The sequence below is a fragment of the Nesoenas mayeri genome (genome assembly GCF_963082525.1).
Source record: "Nesoenas mayeri genome assembly, chromosome: Z".
NCBI lineage: Eukaryota > Metazoa > Chordata > Aves > Columbiformes > Columbidae > Nesoenas > Nesoenas mayeri.
In genome coordinates this window covers 54032456-54046445 of record NC_137542.1, presented here as the reverse complement: position 1 = coordinate 54046445, position 13990 = coordinate 54032456, and the positions used below count along the sequence as shown (strand labels likewise).

Sequence of the window (13990 nt, the reverse complement as noted above, 5' to 3'; positions counted from 1 at the left end):
ATGCCATCTAATTAATGAATGTGTTGAGTGGTCTAAAAAGGATACCTAGGACTTTTCTCCATTGCTGAGCACTGCATGTAAAGGAAACGAGCCACTCCACTTGTTAGAGACACAATGAAGTTAAACAGTGAATGTGCCCAGGGATTTAGATGGGCTTTATTTTTGTTTTTAATGATTGCTAAGATTATCTGCCAAAATGATCAGGTAAAACTTCCTACAAGAAGATGCTGTCTTCTGTTGCTTGGATCACTGTAACTGGTTTGCACTTTGCCCTGTGTCTCTGCCTTAGGATCATAGTTTTGTTTTGGTTTGGTTTGGTTTTTTATTTTTTGTGTCTTTATTTTTGTTTTGAAAGACCTCAACATAGAGACTTCGTACAGGGTTTGGACAAGGAGGTTCTGTTCAACTGATCTAAATAAAAAAATGAGTTACTAGAATTACGGCTCCAGGAGTCTCAGAACAGACTTCTGGTAGTAAGAATGTGGACCAAAACCTCATGGTTTAAGATAACTCTTAACTGGCTCCAAAAAGAGCATGTCATGGTTGCTTCTGACAGTGATGCTCCACTATGAAAATAAAGAAGCTGAAGAGAGGAAAACCCTTCTTCCTTAAAAAAGGAGGGAAAAAAAAAAAAAGGAAATGTGAAAAACAGATGAAGAGCTAATGGGGAATATGGAGGGAGAATTCAAACCAGTGGAATGAGTGGAGAGAAGGAAAAACACAGAAGAGAGGTTTAAAGTGTCTCTATCAAGATGGGGGAACTGGACCTGGTCAGGTGGGTGATGCAAAATGAGGCAGCTTTTGTAGTTCTGGATGAAATGGTCTGATTTTGGTGTGGTCTGATTGTGGATAACCTGGCTTTGCACATGGAGCCATATTTTGAGATCATATTTCTAGAATGACACGTAACATACACTTTTATTTTTCCCCCAAGTGTCCTTGATTTGCTTATTTCATAAGTGCTCTTTTTATTTTTAGGAGTGCCCTCATGTTTGTTGGAGTGATGATTAATCCCATAGACTTCAGTGCACTTACTAGAAGTTGACATACCTTTTTCACTGGATGCTTTGAAAAAGGGAAATGGTTGTGCTGCAGTCTTCTATATCGCCTTTATTTGAATAACATGCTAAATCAAGCGAGGCTTTATGAATAACATTCACCATTTGATTCAGATGCACTTTGGTTGTGTGAAAGGACAAGTAGCACTATTATTCTTAGTGACAAATGCAAACGTATAATAACTTTGACTGAGTGCCTCTGTTCCTCCAGGTTATATCAAGAAATGAAAGCAGTGGCATTTTTGACGCATTGACGCTGCTCATCTCTCTTTAGAATATTTCTAATTTGTCTTTAATAGATATGCCTGGGACTTTTCTTATGTCATCACACAGGCCCATTCTCCAATATCCAGAGGAAAAGATTACTCAGAGTCACTTGTTATTCTTTTCTGTATAATTGCTGGTGTACCATGGGGAATTTTGATGTATAGTGAAAGGAGTGCATACACAAATTTCAATTCTTTGCAAGCACCTGGCTCTATCTGGCAGCAAAAAATAGCTGTGACTGATGCTGGGTCATCAGTTACAGGATCACAAGGGATATGGAAACTGGTTGCACTAATCTATGTCAGAAGGAGATTTAAGGTAGCCTGTTTATCTGAAAACAAATTGCTGAGATGCAGACATGCACATTCAAAACATTTTAAAGGGTACTTCAAAAGCTGTTTAGAAATCCATGAAACTTATTTTAGTCAGGAATCCAGAAAATAGCGTGAATGTGACATGGTTTACAGTCCAGCTGTATAGCAAGCTGCAAATATTTAAAAAAAAAAAAAAAAAAAGGAAAAAAAGCGCTGACCAAACTTTTCACCCTTTCGAATATGCCTTGTAATTTTTAGCAAAGCGATTAAGTACATCTGTGTCGAAATACTAGGCATGTGGAAAGGGCCAGAAGTCTTGTATTTTCTGTGTAGCTTGTCTGTAATCTTCTTTGTCAAGTACTTAAGTCTCCATTGGGCTTCAGTGGGATTTAAATCAAGTTCCAAATTCTGTAACAGAAAAGATAATATATTTTGATATAGTGACATTATTCTTGCTGCCCTTGATAAACAGTCACTTTTTGCATAGCTGTGCTAATATGTGCATGAAAACTTAAGTCCACCTCCTTTTAATTTTTTTCTCATTCGGGAAGACTCCTTATTCTCTTTCCCATAAGATAAGTTGGCAGACGTGACGGCCATCTACTAGAAGGGCTGGGAGGAGGATCTGGGGAACTACAGGCCAGTCAGTCTGACTTGGATGCTACAGGAGGTTATGGAGCAGATCATCCTGAGCACCATCACACAGATCAAGTGATCAGGCCCAGTCAACATGGGTTTATGAAAGGCAGGTCCTGTTTGACCAACCTGATCTTTTTCTATGACAAGGTGACCTGCCTAGCAGGTGAGGGAAAGGTTGTGGATGTTGTATACTTAGACTTCAGCAAAGCCTTTGACACCGTATCCCACATCATTCTCCTGGAGAAGCTGGCAGCTCATGGCCTGGACGGATGTGCTCTGCGATGGATAAAGAACTGGCTGGACGGCTGGGCCCAAAGAGTTGTGGTGAACGGAGCCAAATCCAGTTGGTGGCCGGTCACGAGTGGTGTTCCCTAGGGCTCAGTATTGGGGCCAGTTCTGTTTAATCTCTTTATTAACGATCTGGATGAGGGGATTGAGTGCACCCTCAGTAAGTTCGCAGATGACACCAAATTGGATGGGAGCATTGATCTCCTGGAGGGTAGGAAGGCCATACAGAGGGATCTGGACCAGCTGGATTGATGAGGCCAATTGTATGAGCTTTAACAAGGCCAATTGTATGAGCTTTAACAAGGCCAAGTGCCGGGTCCTGCACTCAGGTCACAACAACCCCAGGCAGGGCTACAGGCTCAGGTAAGAGTGGCTGGAAAGCTGCCTGGCAGAGAGGGATCTGGGGGTGTTGATTGACAGCGGCTGAAGATGAGCCAGCAGTGTGCCCAGGTGGCCAAAAAGTCCAATAGTGTCCTGGCTTGTGTCGGGAATAATGTGGCCAACAGGACTAGAGAAGTGATTGTGCCACTGTACTCAATGCTGGTGAGGGCGCACCACAAATCCTGTGTTCATAAGAAAGACATTGAGGTGCTGGAGAGAGTGCAGAGGAGGGTGATGAAGCTGCTGAGGGGCCTGGAGCACCAGTCTGATGAGGAGCAGCTGAGGGAAGTGGGGCTGTTTAGCCTGGAGAAAAGGAGGCTGAGGGGAGACTTTATCGCTGTCCACAACTACCTGAAAGGAGGCTGTAGCATGGAGGGTGTTGGTCTCTTCTGCCAAGTAGCAAGTGACAGAACAAGTGGAAATTACTTCAAGTTGCATCAGGGGAGGTTTAGTTTGGATATCAGGAAAAAATTCTTCTTGGAAGGGGTTATTGGGCATTGGAACAGGCTGCCCAGGGACGTGGTGGAGTCACCATCCCTGGAGTTGTTTAAAAGGTGTTTAGATGAGGTTCTTAGGGACATGGTTTAGTGCTAGAGTTAGGTTATGGTTGGACTCGATGATACTGAGCATCTCTTCCAACTGAAATGATTCTATGATTCTATGCTTTTATAATAAGTTTGGATCTCGGTTTTGGTTCTTTTTTTGTTTGTTTTGGTTTGGTTCAGTTTGTTGTGGGGTTTTTTTTGTTTTTTTTTTGTTTGTTTGTTTGTTTTTTGTTTTTTTTGTTGTTTTTTTCATAGTAATTATTATTTTATTTAATTACATCAGTTTTTATTTCACTGTATTTTTAAAAGTCCCATGCAAACTTTTATTTTCAGAAGCGGTTCTTGTGATGTGCTATCTTCCGTATTTCTAACTCCCGTGTTGCAAACTATTGTTCGTCTGTCCGTCTGTCTCTTTGGAGATGCACGTCACTTTGTGGCTAGTCTTTTATGCAACTGAGACTTTTTTCAGTTTTTCGTTTATGCTTTTATCACATTGCTGCAAGTGTATTGTAAAGGTATCATGAATGAAATGCTGTACTTGCTGATTTTTATTAGCTAATAGTATTTCCTCGTTAGTGTTATTTGCAATACAATAAAATGTGTGTTATATTATTATAAATGTACATTTATAAATAAATTTTTAAGGTCTCCATATTATTTACTAAAGACAATATGAATGCTGGCTATTGTTGATTACAAAATTTACCTGACAAGAAAATTCAGAATGCTGCCATACTGTCATTTATGTTTATAAATAAGAAGTGCAGCACTTCCTCAGCTGCTGTGTGCTGGGTGGGATGGAATCTTTCAAACCACCAGAGTGGAAGGGAAATACTATTTTTCCAGTAGTGTAATTGCATTGTTTTTTAAGAGCTCCATTGAAAGACAGTCAAGTGTTTCATAGCACAGTAGTCATACATAATCAGGTGATGAAATATTTTGATAATTCATTGTTCACAAATTGTCAGAAAAACCATCATTTTTCATTCACTCTTGGTTGTGGGAGTTGAACACCAAAGGAGAGATTGAATTGAGTTTGTTTGTCCTAGATGTGACTAACACAGTAGTAATTTTTGTTCTATTGCTTTTATAACTGTTTTGTTTGTTCTGTTTTCAACATAGAAAAAAATGGTTGTCTCCAGGCTATGACTTTGGAGGAATCATCTTTTGTTGGTGTCCATTAAGCAGAAGAGATCTTTTTGCCATATATAGTTGCCGCTTCTGGCTGCTGGGTCTCTTTGCATGCATGTCATCTTTGTACAAATCAGAAGAAAGACTTGAAACTGAAGCCTTTTGCAGTGTGTTTAACTATTAGTTTTGAATTGCAATTCTGTTCAGACAATTTCCTAATTCAAATAAGGCCAACTGAAAAAAAAAATAAATAATTTTTTTTTTCTTGTTAAGTATTTTAAATTTGGTGTGTAAATAGCCTACCTAGTTTTTCAGTTGGCCAATACTGAAATGTCTTCATCTCCTACCAGTTCTCAAGGCTATTGTTCAAAGGTCAGATATTTAAGGAGTGCGATTTGAAGTTTTGTTTGGATGGGATCCCACATTACATCTTCTGAAAATCATTATTTCCACCCTGTATTTGTGATATGATTTATTGCCAAGCAATTTGGTTTGAATCTGGATCTCAGACCAGTTACTAGAAAATACACTGACCTATGTTCATGGTGGAATCCTTTTGAAACAAATTTTCTTGCATTTGACGAAAAAGGCTGGTCAGAAGTAAAATAGTATGAAGGATCTGGCTTCAGGGTCAAATGGTGATCTTGTTGAAGAAGAAGCTAAAGACTATGAAAGTAATAGTAATCCTTTGAAGAAGTTGGAAGCTTTTCGAAATATAAGGAAACGCAGGAATGAAGATGGGAGCGGGAATGTTTTCTGTGTAATTGGTGGACATTCATGAAATGTTGTTCTACTGTGGTATCATACATGCAGATACTGCAGAGGAGTAGTAATCTTGAGAGCTGATAGCTTGAAGTTGTTTAAAGAATATTATTTCAGTTTCATCTGTTCAGTTGGACCTTATTCCTTATTACTGCCTCACCTAGAAGAGGGTAAAAAGAAGCAGGTCTGTATCATGCTCTGCTTTCAGAAATATCATACAGGTCATTAAAAAGGGCCTTTGTCTCAAAGTTTTCACCAGTACAATTTTATTTTTCTTATCAAAGTTTCACTTATCTTTTCTTCAGCTCACTGACTTGTTCAGAAGCTGACCCTCACGTATAATCAATGCCACAGTAGCATTTAATCTTGCATATTTGTCTGTAGCTTACTTTGCTGAGTCTTAGTATTTTTATTCAGGTATGAAGTTCTGTGCATCATATTAATATATTACAGTATAGTAATATTAATATATTACTAGTGATGAGCTAGATCTGACATTTTCAAGATAGTAAACAAAAAAAAAATATTTTCTGGATTCTGTAGCTCCAGATGCGTTAAGAAAGTCATGTTTACCCTTTTTTTCTATCTTGTTATAGATATAGACTACCGTAAGATTCCATATGACAAAAAATCTTGTTTCTGTTTTTCAGCAAGTTTGCAAGCTACAGCAGTAGCACATGGAGCTCTGACTCTAGTAGAGACAGCTAAAACTGAAATAGAAACTAGATCTCAGTTTCCACACTTAATAAGGCAGTAAGTCAGCTGTTGCCATGGGACAGAGCTGGTTGAATTGTCAAAATGGTTCCATAGGCATAAATCTTAGACTTGTGCCAGATGCTTCATGCTCTTCCTGCTGTGCAAAACAGCTGGAAATTCAGCTTAAAGGATTTATTTCCTAGAGAGAAACTACAGGTGGCATAGAGTTGAGGTAACGTGAATTTGATGGGAAGATAACGTCATACACTCCAGCTCCAGCATCAATGCTGTGGCTTCAGAAAGTGTGTCTGATCCTGGGGTTTTTACCATGATAGGTGAAAAAGGCAGTTCAAGGCATGGGAAGCAAGTCTTATAAATTCATATAAAGAGATGAAGCTGGTTCTTTTCATTTTTATGAATGTGCTTTGTCACAGTAACTTTTGCTTTGCTGCCTTTTTCAGTTTTCATGTTTGTTTCTTTGTTTTTTTCTTTGCCCCAGAGCTTCAATTTTGAGGTAGTATTTTGCCTTGTAGTACAATCAGTTTGGATTCTGAACTCCTTTTAACTAGCTTTGAGAAACTGTCGTAATGTCAAAGGCAGGTAAATCTGATTGTTCTGTAACAAAATGGGACAGATTCATCTGAAAAATAAAAATTATGTGTTTGATCCCTATCTAAATCATGAATTAGTTCTCTAACGCAGATGGACATTTGCAGGATAGTCTTTCTGAAGAAGGAACAGATATGCTTAAAGCACCCTGGAAAATGCTTGCAAGGATTCTCTTGTGAGTGGAATTATTACTAAGCTAAGGCTGTGGATCTGTGTTATTATTTCAAGCAATAGGAAGTTTATGTTAAAAACTTATTAACAGTGAAACACAACAGCTCTCACTGTTTTCTCATATGGCACTTTGCAGGCTTTTAAATAACAAAAATTTTACTAGACCATTTCGAGGATGAATCTTGTTCTGAGTTGAAGGGTCTAGAAACAGAGGTACTGTAGGATGCCTTCTGCAGAGGGTCTAAGCTGAATAAAACAGAAATATCACCATCCTGAAGCTTTGTTTACACCCAAGAGTTTTAACCGTGTTTCTGTAGGTAAAGCAGTATAGCTGAATGAGCAAGGATGATGGTTGGCTGCTTAGAATGTGTTTATGGGAATGGAAATAAATTATAGTGCTATAAGCTGTGTTTATAGCGATGTAACTGCAGTAGGGTTGTACAGAGGAACTGCATTGCCAGAAGGAAAAATCACTTCCCTCACTGGAATAATCATGTTGTACTTCTGTGTGGAGGCCAGGCCTAAATTAATTCCAGTTGCATTTCTGAGTACTTAAATGAGAAAGCTGCTTCAGTAAAGGCTTTCTTTGGCTCCGAAAGGATTTAACACTGAGAGGTGTTAAACATCTGCATCTTCACTGAAGTCTGTGGTGTTTCAGGTGCTGTAACCGTCACAGTCCTGTGTTTGTGCTTGGGCTCTAAATCTCGTTGAAGTCAGCGGGAAAACGCTTGGGGGGCTGCAGGACAGGAGCCTCTTAAGAGACCTTTGTTAGCCTGGTATATCTTGTTTTCTGACAAATCAGGTGCACAGTCAGTAGGAAGCAGTTTATCCTGAGTGCAGAAAAATGTGTCAAAGTGTGATCCTATGTGACAGTCACAGGGGTGAGCTGGGACACAAAACCAGGTTTTGCTCTGTTCAGTAGTTTTATTTCCACTTTTTGTTTCCATAGCTCGTACATAACTAACATAAGATTACAAGCCCAAGCAAAGCACCACTACCTCTCTCTGGGGGCTCAAACAAGCCATTTATTCTCAGCGAGTATGAGTTTAAATACGTGTGAGAAGAATGGGCTATCTAAAAGGCTGTTCGCACAAGAGCTTTCTCTGGTGTAATACTTTACTGATACGCTGATCTGGGGACACTGAAGAGAGGGCAGCACAGAGATCCAAACACATACTGAAGATGTAAATTTAGATGGAAAGAAGACAATTCCTGGTTTTTGGGAGGAGGGGTGTTGGGGAGTAGTGGAACTAAAGAGTGTCCAGCATGATAAACTAATAGCTCTGCTCAGTTGAGGATAAAACTAAGTTTGTCCAGATCCTAAACTGAGTCAGTAGTGTTTCTAATAAAAACTATTGGTTTATTTTAATTGGAAGTAAATATTGCATTTTCAGGCTTTTTGTTCTTTAATATTTGGTTCAAATCTCCTTTAAACGCTTTCTTCTGAAATGGCAACTCATGCTCATCAGATTCTATTACTGTTGCCAACATACTAATGTTGAATTTTGGTTTGGCAGATAGATTTTCTATTAATGCTTTTCAGATGGAGGTGACATCAGATTTTCTGTAAGGGGACTTTTTATTCCTGAGATCACAGAATAATTTTACTTTATATGATTTTTACTTTCCTTCCTCCTCTCTCATAGTATTCATTCTAGTGGTAAGACCACTGCTGGAATTCGTGGGCTCTGGGTCAGATCCTGAATTTGTTTGCAGTCATTACAGAATCTGATCTGAGACTGTTTCTAACTTGCATCATCCTGAACCTTTTCATTTTAGTTCCATCTCACAGACCTACAGTATATTTTTTTCTTCTTAGTTTCCATTTAACGTTGCCACAGCTGCTACTTCTGCCACAGATGATGAAGAAGGAAGGGAAAAACTCTTTTATAGGGTTTCTGCATGTATGCGCATAGAGAAGTTATGTTGAGGGATGACCTCTGCAGACTACCTGGTCCACATTGCACTCAAAGCAGAAGTTAAATTTGAAGTCAGGTCCAGCTTCAAAGTTAGATTAGGTTCCTAAGGGTCTTATCCAGTTGAGTTTTGAATGTCTGCATTGATGGAAAATGTGTAACTTCTGCAGCCCCTGTTCTTGTTTTCAATATGAAGAACATTTTTCTTACATATGCATGCAATTTCCCTGCCCTGCTGCAGTTTTTAAATTGGATTGAGATGTGCTTTAAATTGGAATATGGAGTGAGTTCTAGAAAGGTTTTTCTTTCCCTGGAATAAAGGTCCACACTTGAAGACAATCCTATATAACAATAGTCAATCAAGCCCATACACAGCAATTCTGCAGGCAGCAAAGGAGTGTGCAATTAACCAGGCTAAAAGAGTAATACTGAAGTACCTCTTTCAGCAGTAGAAGGAAGAAGTCGTGGTTACAAACGCAATGTCTAGGAGATGGGTTTTGGTAAGAACAGGCCCTTAGTTAATTTCTTGGGATTTTTTTGGTGGTTTGTTGGGGTTTTTCTTCAACCACAAGGCAGAATTCTCCACACATGATTGCACTGAAATATAACATTTCCTTATTTTAGAGTATTTCCCTATTTAAAATAATTATATTTTATGCCATGACAGATTACTTCGATTTAAATAGCCCAGTCTTTAGGGAAAATGCTCCAAGAGGAGGGGATACAGATGCTGCCTATTCCAAATGTCTGAAAAATAATTAAAAGACAAAAATCACAAAATGTTGAATTTACAGAATGATGGGATTGAATTCTGGCTAGACTGAGGCTATCAAGGGTTGTGTGGCTAAGTCTGTTGTCAGCTGTAGTAAACACTCTTTCTGCTTCAACTTATGTGAACATTTGCAGCTGTTGAAGAAACAGGCATCTTTGCTTCTTAGTCAAACAATACATAGAATGAATTACACTGGAATAGATGATGTGCAAAAACAGGTGGCAGAGCTGTGCAGTAATAGATTGACTTACAGAATAAAGTGTTAGGGACCTACTTTTTTGTATTGATTGCCTCCTATAGTCTTTGGATTGAGAAAGTGGACCTCATTTAGTGGAAGATCTTATTGTCCACATGGAAGATGTATTAATATAATTTAGAAAGATCTACTGGATCAGTTATCAGTGATGTTCTGTACATACCAAAGTTTACTAAGACAACTGCACCATTGTGCCTTTGTCTGCTTAACCCACCACAGAGACAAACACACACCATGTATTATTTAAATGTGTAGGTTGACACATAAAATTTATAGGATTTAAAAGTGGAAAGAACATGAATTATACAACGGAAAGCTTTCAGTGTGCTGCAGAGTTGAATGTTTTTAATGCAAAATGAAGACACACATTAACCTTTAAGAAAAATCAAAAGGACTTGGTTGGTAGTTAGGTAACTGAACAGACCATCATGCCTATTTGTCCTGCTCTCAGCAGTGAATTCATTGAAGATCTCACTGGGTGGAAGGGAAAGCAATGTGAGCTGAGCTGGAGGACCAGGAGGTTGTGTTTGTGTGACTGTTTCCTGATTAAACAGATTCAGGTAATCGATGTCGTAAAGCTGCCCGGTTGTGTGACTGTGGCTCTTTCAAGTTTGATTTGAACTCAACTCGACAAATAGGTACAGATATTGAATAAAATTTCCACAACTGTTATAACATGAGGTTTTGGTGAGAGGAAGGAGGCCAAGCCATCCAGAGCCTTTGCTGAGACAAATGGGAACGTACAGAAGTGCCCCAGCCAGCAACAAAAGTGTCCTACTGAGTTCTGAGTCAATCCCAGAAACCAGATGCAGGGAAGACTGATCTTTTCCAGTTGTGGTGTTCAAAGAGCAACTTCTTTTTCTGAGCATAAGTACAGATATTGTGAAATGTGATTATAATGCAGCCTTGGTTTTCTTTTTAAGAAGGTTGAAATCGGGATGTGCAAATTTAGCAAAGTAAGCTTTCAAAATGGGCATGACGCCTTTTTTTTTTTTTTTTTTAGCTGAGCACTTCAAAAGCCATCAAAATAGCTGTTACCTTCTGTCCTGGAAACTGTCAGGAACCTATAAATAAACATAAAAAAACAGGAGCAGAAAAAAATGTCATGGCAACAGTTAATGTTGTTAATTCTGTTGTTTCTTCTTTTTTCTTTTTACAGTGTTTCCTATTCAGTGCATGTCTCTGAGGATTACCCAGGTAAAATGCAACATTCTTGTCCATGACATATATATGCATGTTACCACAATTTGCTCTATTCAGGTGAGAGTATCTGAAAGGGCGTTGATGTCTTCCAGGTGCATCCTTGTGCTAATCATTTTCCATTAGTTAGATTGCTTTCATAGTCATTTCTCCTTTTCAGGCATCATTTATCAGCTGGGTCAGGGTGAGAAAACCTGTTTCACAGTTTTACAGAGAGCAGAGCTTGTGGTGCTTTCTGTGTTTGGAGCCAGCAGTGATAGGAGTGAGAAAGCGCCCAGCTCCGCTTTGGCACAGTAGATAAAGCTTGATGTTTCAAGAGGCTGAGCAGTCTGGAACAGGGCCAGCGAAGCGCTTCTGTGTTAGACCTTAATGAGACTACACACGTTACTCAAGTTAGGCCTGTGGACTGTGCGTTGATGCTTCTCAGGGTCAGCTGGAGCCAAGGGTTTGTGTTTGGGTACATCCTTGGTAATGTAAGCTTGCAAAGCTGTTCCCAGCTGCTCAGTCCTGCCTCTCTTTCATACTCTGAGCTGGGCTGGCAAAAGTATTTGTGTAACTGTGCGGCCAGTCTAGACAAGGGGAATTAGGCATATGAAAGACAACCAGGAAAGACCAAAAGGTAATTTTCAGCTAGCTTATTTTCCTGATTTCCTTCACAAAGACGCTACACAGATACTCGAGGTGGCACAGAGGTTTCCAGAAGCAGGATGGAAAGCAGGGGTGAGGACAGGCAGGTGTTGTGCCAAAAAAAGTACCTGGTAGTACTGTTGGATTGCAACACATTGTGTATTATGCACCCAGGATTAATTAATAGTGTAAGTACCATGAATGATATGAAACCTTCTGGCCTTTTTTGGTCTTTATCTGTAACATCTCTGTAATATTTCTAAAAGACATACTTCTTGTTTCTTTTAGAATCTCTAAAAGAAGTGAGGCTTTGATCTTCTTCACTGATAAGCAGTAGACTATGTCTGTTCCAAATATCAAAGTGTTTGAAGCAGGTATAGAGAGAAATCAGCATCAGTAGCAATGCTAAATACAATGGATTATATGAAAGAATGCTAACAACCTTTGTGAAAGATATTTCTTTTACCAGTAGAAACTGGAATGAAAACAGCTACTGATAATCTGTTCAACATATAGTAAGGGGAGAAACTGAGATTCATGAAATACACAGTCATACCAGTGATAAATTGATTTACCAATTACAGCCTTGACCTAATAATGAATGGAGGGACAAATACTTGAAAAAAGTCTGCATCAGATGTTATTGGCAGTTTGTTGTATTAAACATCACAAAACTTGATCTGTCAGCCCCTAGCTAAATGGCAAGCTGGACCACTGAACTGGTGGTTACTCCCACAGCACATGAGAGCTCATCTTCTGGCAAACTTCTGTTTGACAGACCTCAAACTTCCCTTGCAAATGCTATTTTCAGCATGCCCTGGTGGCCTGCAAGCTTGCTTGACTTTGGTGGCTCTGAAATCTAATGCATATTCTTTGCCATCACCCCCTATATTTTAAAGCTATGTAGAATTTGAACATTTTACGCCGTAGCTGACTTGGTGAGTGAGGTCTGAACCAGTTGCACATGTTTATTGATTAAAATCTAGTCCTTCAAGGCTTTGGAAGAGCTGATTTCATTCACGTCTGAAGCTTTTGCAGGATTTATGTTTGCTTCGTGATGGAGAGGTGTTCAGTGTGTTAGGAATGATAACAACTCTGCCATTTTACAGCTTTGATCCAAAAAATACTTGTTTTGACTTGATGAGCCAGATTGTTTGCCTCTTTGTCCTAAACCTTTAACTTAACATTACCACTGACTGCAGCTCTCTGGCATGTGTGTTAAGGAATATTTCAGGGACTTGTTGTGGTGCAATGGTGTCATGTTGGGAAAGCTCTGTGCTGGTGTCCTTCTCAACTGGAGGATGATTTTCGAGTATTGCTGCTGGTTGATAGAGTTCAGAGCAGCACATGCTCATCAAATTGAATTTATCATAGGATAAATCTTTACAGATCAATGTTTAAGTCCATTAGTTTGAAGCTATACCAAAGTTGTATCCTATGGAGTTTGAATGTCTAAAACGCAGTGGATCAAAATTGAAATCCATGAAAAGGCTGTCAGAGTTGAGTAACAGATAAATTGCTAATGCATGCAATAAATATATGAAAAAATAAGAGATTAAGAGATGCAAATGTTGTTAATTCACCCAAAGTGATACCATCACAATTTTAGGTGCTATAAGAAGAGCTTTGGGTAATACATATACTCTGGATGCCTATGTTGCTGTTATGTGTGCAGTGTCACCACTTTGGCACTGATAACAGTGTGTAGCTATTGCTGAATTGCTCCATAAAGCATAAAAAGATTACAAACAACTGAGCATTAAATCATACCTATGGGAACCGTAATATAACATGACAGCTTTCAATAATGGAAGGTGTTTGGATATTTTGTAATTATGAGAGAAGGCTAAAAATATGCTCACAAAGGCACACTGAAGAACTTAATAGGAATAGTGTTGAGACAGTAATGTCTCAAAGTTATATATACATCGCTGAAATTGTGAAAACATCACTGAAAATTTTAGAGGCAGGTGATAACAGTTCCAGCAAAATATCTCTCTAACCATTTTCTCATAACATTGACACAACTGGGGAAAATAATGTGCCTAAGTAGCAGTTATAGAATGTAACATCAATGGGTAGGCTAAAGTCCCATTAATATGAGTGGATCATGACTCCTGTGAGAACCATTACAGCAGCAAGCATTTTGCTAATGAATGTATGTTTGGAGTGATAGATGCTGCCTGCCATAAACTTGTAGAATGGCTGTAGTCTTTTATCCCATTGTTTTATGTGTTAACAGAAACATCCCTTTCTTAGACCTTGTTAGATCGCAGCAGAGGCAGAGAGAATCAGTTTGGCAGCCAGTGATTTTCTGCATCCCTCCACTAGATCCCGTCACCAGGTCCTCTGCTTAAG

At 39.0% G+C, this 13990-nt stretch overlaps 1 protein-coding gene across 2 annotated transcripts in view; it reads left to right on the top strand.

Moving 5' to 3' along the window:
* Positions 1-13990, top strand: part of PARP8 (poly(ADP-ribose) polymerase family member 8) — a gene marked incomplete at its 3' end in the record, with an annotated part of 122478 nt that overhangs the window by 47522 nt on the left and 60966 nt on the right. For both annotated transcript variants that reach the window (XM_080362292.1, XM_080362291.1), the window contains exon 3: positions 10965-11002. In XM_080362292.1, the coding sequence (XP_080218418.1) occupies positions 10965-11002 (38 nt within the window). The remainder of the gene's footprint in view (positions 1-10964; positions 11003-13990) is intronic.